General features: G+C 51.8%; 1 protein-coding gene across 1 annotated transcript; it reads right to left on the bottom strand.

Moving 5' to 3' along the window:
• Positions 1–6: 6 nt before the first annotated feature.
• Positions 7–6917, bottom strand: LOC135980415 (uncharacterized). The gene is made up of 2 exons (XM_065580415.1): positions 5581–6917; positions 7–5168 (listed from the first exon to the last, which is right to left on the bottom strand). Exon 2 carries the CDS (start codon positions 2853–2855, stop codon positions 1572–1574), a length of 1284 nt encoding a protein of 427 aa, XP_065436487.1. The 5' UTR covers positions 2856–5168; positions 5581–6917; the 3' UTR covers positions 7–1571.
• Between the last annotated feature and the right edge of the window lie 7 nt (positions 6918–6924).

Raw genomic sequence — 6924 nt, 5'->3', positions numbered from 1 at the left:
CATGGTCTTGTTCACAGAGAGGCGGCACAGCAGACCCAATGGAGGGAGAACATGTTGCAATACCAGCGATCACACAGCGAATGGGAGGACAGGTGGCGGCAGGAAGACCAGCAGGCAACTCAAACGCTGCTTGGACTAATGAGGGAGCAAACGCTCCGGCACCTTGTAGATGTTCTGCAGGACCGGAGGCAGGAGGACAGAGCCCCGCTGCATTCTCTCTCTAACCGCCCTCCCCCGCCACAAAGTCCCATCCCCCCCTCACCCAAAGTCCCAAGAAGGAGGGGTGGCAGGGGCCGTGAAAACAGTCACTCCACCCCTGCAGACTGCTCAAGTAACAGAAGGCTCTCATTCCCAAAGATTTTATAAGTCCTTTCCTTCGCTCCAAGCACCTCACCCAAGCCCCTGTCCCAGTTTCATCCCCTAACTGTGTAGTTCTTAATAAAAAATACGTTTCTGTTAATTACTGTTTCCATCATGTTCTTTTAGAGGAGAGTATCAGAGGGGTAGCCGTGTTAGTCTGAATCTGTAAAAAGCAACAGAGGGTCCTGTGGCACCTTTAAGTCAGTATGGAGATAACTCCAAGATAAGACTTGGAGTCTTCAGGACCAGACTCCAAAGAGAAACTGCTGAGCTCCAGTTCATTTGCAAATTTGACACCATCAGATCAGGATGAAACAAAGACTGTGAATGGCTATCCAACTACAGAAGCAGTTTCTCCTCCCTTGGTGTTCACACCTCAACTGCTAGCAGAGCACCTCACCCTCCCTGATTGAATTAACCTCGTTATCTCCATACTGATTCATACCTGCCTCTGGAGATTTCCATTACTTGCATCTGAAGAAGTGAGGTTCTTACCCACGAAAGCTTATGCTCCCAATACTTCTGTTAGTCTTAAAGGTGCCACAGGACCCTCTGTTGCTTTTTAGAGGAGAGTGTGTTTGAAAGGAGGGAAGGGAGTTGGTAATTGGAGAGGACAGTCACCTTTACCAGGGTACAGACACGGGGGCAGGTTCAGCGGAAGGTCACACACACATTGCAGTCACTAGGCACCCTGGTCAGGCTGGGAGGTGGTTTTCATGTTCTGTGTGGGGGGGCTATGTGAGTGTGTGGCGGGGGAGGGTGGTTACAGATCTTATGCAGCGGTCCTTAGCCTGGATGACAGAGCCACGCAGCAGGGGATCTGTAACTCCCCCTCCCCCCCCGCCACAAAGTCACATAGCCCCCACACACAGAGTCCCGAAAAGGAGGGGTGGCAGGCTCCGTTGAAACAACCAGTCCACCACTGCGGACCGCTCTAGGAGCAGGAGCCTGTCATTCCTCGAGTTTAGAAGCGTCCTTTCCATCACTACACCCACTCCCCACCAGTCTGCGTCCCAGTTTCAACACTTTACCACGAAATCCTTAATAAAGAAAACAGTGTTAACGAACAAAGTTTAATTTATTTTATTTTTAAAGGTGTGTTGGAAGGGGCGAGACGGGGTGAACAAGGTATGTAACTGGAGAGGATAGTCAACATTAAGTGGGTAAAGAAACGGGGGCAGGTGCAGCTTCTGTTTAAACAAACTTAATAGTCACAGGTTACCCTGCTCACTCTGGAACCTAGCTTTCAAAGCTTCCCGGATGCACAGCGCGTCCCGCTGGGCTCTTCTAATCGCCCGGCTGTCTGGCTGGGCATAATCAGCAGCCAGGCGATTTGCCTCAACCTCCCACCCCGCCATAAACGTCTCCCCCTTGCTCTCACAGAGATTGTGGAGCACACAGCAAGCTGCAATAACAATGGAGATATTGGTTTCGCTGAGATCAGAGCGAGTCAGTACGCTTCTCCATCTCCCCTTGAGACGTCCAAAAGCACACTCCACCACCATTCTGCACTTGCTCAGCCGGTAGTTGAAGAGTTCTCTTTCACTGTCCAGGGCACCTGTATAGGGCTTCATGAGCCAGGGCATTAGCGGGTAGGCTGGGTCCCCGAGGGTCACTATAGGCATCTCCACATCCCCAACAGTTATTTTGTGGTCAGGGAAGTAAATACCTTCCTGCAGCCATCTAAACAGACCAGAGTTCTTGAAAACGCGAGCATCATGAACCTTGCCCGGCCATCCGACATTGATGTTGGTAAAACGTCCCCTATGGTCCACCAGTGCTTGCAGCACCATTGAAAAGTAGCCCTTTCGGTTAATGTACTGGCTGGCCTGGTGGGCCGGTCCCAGGATAGGGATGTGAGTTCCATCTATAGCCCCACCGCAGTTTGGGAATCCCATCGCAGCGAAGCCATCAATGATGACCTGAACGTTTCCCAGGGTCACTACCTTTGAAAGCAGTAGCTCAACGATTGCGTTGGCTACTTGCATCACAGCAACCCCCACGGTAGATTTACCCACTCCAAATTGATTCGCGACTGACCGGTAGCTGTCTGGCGTTGCAAGCTTCCAGAGGGCTATGGCCACTTGCTTCTGGACAGTCAGGGCTGCTCGCATCCGTGTGTACTTGCGCTTCAGGGCAGGGGACAGCAACTCACAAAGTTCCAGGAAAGTTCCCTCACGCATCCGAAAGTTTCGCAGCCACTGTGATTCATCCCAGACCTGCAGCACTATGTGGTCCCACCAGTTCGTGCTTGTTTCCCGGGCCCAGAATCGCCGTTCCACACCATCAACATGACCCATTGCCACCATGATGTCCACGGCGCGGGGTCCCATGCTTTGCGAGAGGTCTGTGCCCCTCTCAGACTTAATGTCCTCACTGCGCTGCCGTAGCCTCCTCGCCCGATTTCTCAGCATCTGCCTTTGAAAAAGGTGGATGATAAGGTGCGAGGTGTTGACAACGGCCATAACTGTAGCGATGATCGCAGCGGGCTCCATGCTCGCAGTACTGTGGCGTCCGCGCTATCAATCACCAGAAAAGTGCGCGAACTGATCGCCCGCCGGCGCTTTCAGGGAGGGAGGGCGGGAGGGAGGGTTGAATGACGACAGTTACTCAAAACCACCCTTGACACATTTTTTGCCCCAGCAGGCATTGGGGGCTCGACCCAGAATTCCAATGGGCAGCGGGGACTACAGGAACTGTGGGATAGCTGCCCACAGTGCACCGCTTCCAATGGCGACGCTTGCCCTGTTAGTGTGGACTCACAAAGTCGAATTACTGTCCTTAGTGTGGCTTTGACTTTGTAATATCGGTTCCACAAATTCGCTTTAAGTAAAATCGAACTACTCTCGTAGTGTAGACATACCCTCAGGGATCAGTTCTGGGTCTGGTTCTGTTCAATGGCTTCATCAAGGGTTTAGATAATGGCATAGAGAGTACACTTATTAAGATTGTGGCGATACTAAGCAGGAAGGGGTTGCAAATGCTTTGGAGGACAGGATTAAAATTCAAAATGATCTGGACAAACTGGAGAAACAATCTGAAGTAAATAGGATGAAATTCAATATGGACAAATGTAAATTACCCCACTTAGGAAGAAACCATCAATTGCACACATAAAAATTGGGAAATGACGCCTAGGAAGAAGTACCACAGAAAGGAATCTGGGGTCATAGTGGATCACAAGCTAAATATGAGTCAACCGTGTAACACGGTTGCAAAAAAAGGCAACATCTTTCTGGGATGATTAGCCCGAGTGTTGTAAGCAAGACACAAGGAGTAATTCTTCCTCTCTACTCTGTGCTGATTAGGCCTGAACTGGAGCATTGTGCCCAGGAAGGATGTGGACACATTGGAGAAAGTCCACGGGAGAGCAATACGAATGATTAAAGATCTAGAAAACATGACCTATGAGGAAAGATCGAAAGAATTGGGTTTGTTTAGTCACAGAAGAGAAGACAGAGAGGGGACATGATAACAGTTTTCAAGTACATAAAAGGTTGTTACAAGGAGGAGGGGAAAAATTGTATTCATCAACTTCTGAGGACAGGACAAGAAGCAATGGGCTTAAATTGCAACAAGGGAGGTTTAGGTTGGACATTAGGGAAAAAAATCTTGTCAGGGTGGTTAAGCACTGGAATAAATTGCCTAGAGAGGTTGTGGAATCTCTCTCATTGGAGGTTTTAAGAGCAGGTTAGTCAGGGATGGTCTATATCAGAGGACTTAAAACATGCGGCCTGTGGGGCTAGTTCCTGCAGCCTGCAAAGCTCCCCGTGGCCCACTCCCCACCCCCTCCAGGCCAGGGGTGGGCAAACTATAGCCCCCGTGGCGCCGCAAGCCCTGCGCCGCTCCCTGAAGCGGCCGGCACCACGTCCCTGTGGCGGCGGGGAGTGGGGGTGGGAGCAGAAGGCTCTGTGCGTTGCCCTCCCTTCCAGGCACCGCCCCTCCGCAGCGCCCATTGGCCGGGAACGGGGAACCGCGGACAAAGGGAGCTTTGGGGGAGGTATCTGGAGGAGCAGCAAGGCCAGTGCACGGAGCCCTGTGGCCCCTTCCCCAGGGGCCGCAGGCATGTGGTTCCGGCTGCTTCCCGGAGTGGCGCTGGGCCAGGGCAGGCAGGCAGGGAGCCTGTCCTGGCCCCGGAGCTGCTCTAGGTAAGTGGCGCTGGGCCGGAGCCCGCACCCCAACCCTCCTGCACCCCAACTCCCTTCCCTGAGCCCCCTGCCGCACCCTGCACCCATCCTGCACCCCAACTCCCTGCCCTGAGCCCTGGCCACACCCCGCACCCCTCCTGCACCCCCTGGGAGCAGGGAGGGGGTGGAGTTAGGGTGGGGAATTCAAGGAAAGGGGTTGGAATGGGGGCAGGGAAGGGGTGGGAAAGGCAGGGAAGGGGCGGGGCCTAATAGAAGGGGCAGAGTTGGGGCAGGGCTGGGGGCAACAGGGGAGGGGTGTCAGTGATGTGGCCCTCGAGCCAATGCATTAGTCCTCATGTGGCCCTCGTGGCCATTTGAGTTTGAGATCCCTGGTCTAGATAATATCTAGTCCTGCCTTGAGTGCAGGGGACTGGACTAGATGTCCTCTCGAGGTCCCTTCCTGTTCTAGGATTCTATGGTACTAGAGCAATAGTTGGAGATTTCCCGAAAAGCCTCACTGTAGACAAGGTCTATGAGTGGGAGCGAGGATCTCCTGTCAGTGGCTCCAGGCTAAAATCCACAAGCAAATACTGATGGCTGTTCAGAGATGGTCACTTGAAAAGAGGCGATGGGTCTCTTGTCACTTACCCTGAGCTACAGCGTAGCCGTCTCCCATCCTCCCTGCAGAGAGAAGGCAAATTTCAGTGAATGCCGCTCCCGAGATAGGAACCGACTCCGATCTGTGTCCACAGCTCAGAAACAGGGCCCCTGGCCCAGCACAGACCCCTGGCGCCAGTAATGGACTCAAGGTCCCAGGCGCTCACGATCGGCAGGAGAGAAAGACACGAGACAGTTTCCAAAGATCTCAGTCCACTGGCTGCTGGGATCGCTGGAAAACCAAGCCTCATATAAACTGTAACCCGCACCAAGGTTCTGGGTCTGGCCCTCCGGCAGCTCCCATGGGGGTCATTAGCTCAGTCCCGCAATGGGACAGTCACACAGTACTGACACTGGCTCCTGTATTGCTGTTGGCCTTAGGTAGGTGTGCAGGGCCCGGCAAGTCCAGGAAATGCCCCCAACCCAGCCACTTTACCTGGGCATTGCTTTTTCCAGAAGAATACTCCGATTATAACACCAATCAGGACAGCTGCAGTGATAACTCCAGCCACAATGGGAATCAGACTATTATTTGGTTCTGAAATGGAATGGAGAGAATGAGCAATGGGGAAAAATCCCCCACTAAAACCCCCCTTTCATCCCAGTGCAGGGATCAGTCAGTCAGCTCCCCAGATAAGGGCTGAATCCTGCAACCATCCACCCCTTCCAATGCAGCCACCATGCACCTACCAGGCATTATACCCCACCACAGAAAGTCCTGGACACTAGACCCAGCCTCTACCACTTCAATTCATAATAAATATTTAGCACTTCAAATAGAAGACTTTTATAACATTAATCAACCTTCATAAACCGAACTATGGGAGAGCACGAATGTCAGTCTCGTCCCTAAACGGGAAAGGGGGAGACTTGCTGAAGATCACACAGTGAGTCAGTGAAAGAGCCAGGAATAGACCCCAGGAATCCTGACTTCCAGACCCTCCTCCCCTAACCCACCTGCCCCCACTCCCCTTCCAGAAACAGAACCCAGGAGTCCTGGCTCCCAACCCCTAACTCCCCTGTGACCACCCTGACTTTCATGACTAATGGAACACAGTCCCATTGTGTGATTCTGGTGACAAACTGGAAACTGACCTCAAAGCTCTGGATTTCCCTGCCATGAATATAGTTAGACACTATGCGTGTTTTTTGAGGGGGCAGGAAGTGAAGAGGGGACGATAGAGATATTTTAATACTGTTCTTGGTTTATATGAACCTGTTAAACCCCAAGTTCTGTATACACTTTAAGTTTCATTAATCAGCTTCTCCTGTTGTCTGAAAGATCCACATAATAATACAGCAAAAAGAAAAATATTTCTAAGAGAATAAGGAAATGTGGTTTATGACACAAAAATTGGCAGGGGACGTAGTAGCAGGATTATGATGGGAAACCATCTGTTGACTAGATTTCCAGTGCAGGCTGCCCTTTTAGAAATTGTTTGCACTTCCAAATGCTGCATTTTTCCACTTCCCAATTAACCAAGCAAAAAGATGGGTAATAAATTCTTTCTCGACTTCCTTGTGCTAGGGGCATAGGAGACACTCCCCCGATGCAGGGCTCTAATCTGCCTCCTCGCTGCATTCCAAGGCCAGACCCTCTCTTCCAGCATCACTGCGCACAGAAACAAGCTGCTCCCAACATTAAACCTCTACCTCTGGCCACATGGGCCCATAGAGTCGTGTTTCTGAGAACCTGCTGAATCCTAGGACTAGAAGGGACCTCGAGAGCTTATCTAGTCCCGTCCCCTGCACTCATGGCAGGACCACGAGTGCATGAAGT

This window comes from Chrysemys picta, unplaced genomic scaffold (assembly GCF_011386835.1).
Source record: "Chrysemys picta bellii isolate R12L10 unplaced genomic scaffold, ASM1138683v2 scaf3136, whole genome shotgun sequence".
Classification (NCBI taxonomy): domain Eukaryota; kingdom Metazoa; phylum Chordata; order Testudines; family Emydidae; genus Chrysemys; species Chrysemys picta.
The sequence above is the reverse complement of the archived record's forward strand: the minus strand, read 5'-3'. Positions and strand labels throughout refer to the sequence as shown.

Bases quoted from the DNA above. Each gene is read 5' to 3' on its own strand.
- LOC135980415 (XM_065580415.1), bottom strand. From the start codon at position 2,855: ATGGAGCCCGCTGCGATCATCGCTACAGTTATGGCCGTTGTCAACACC.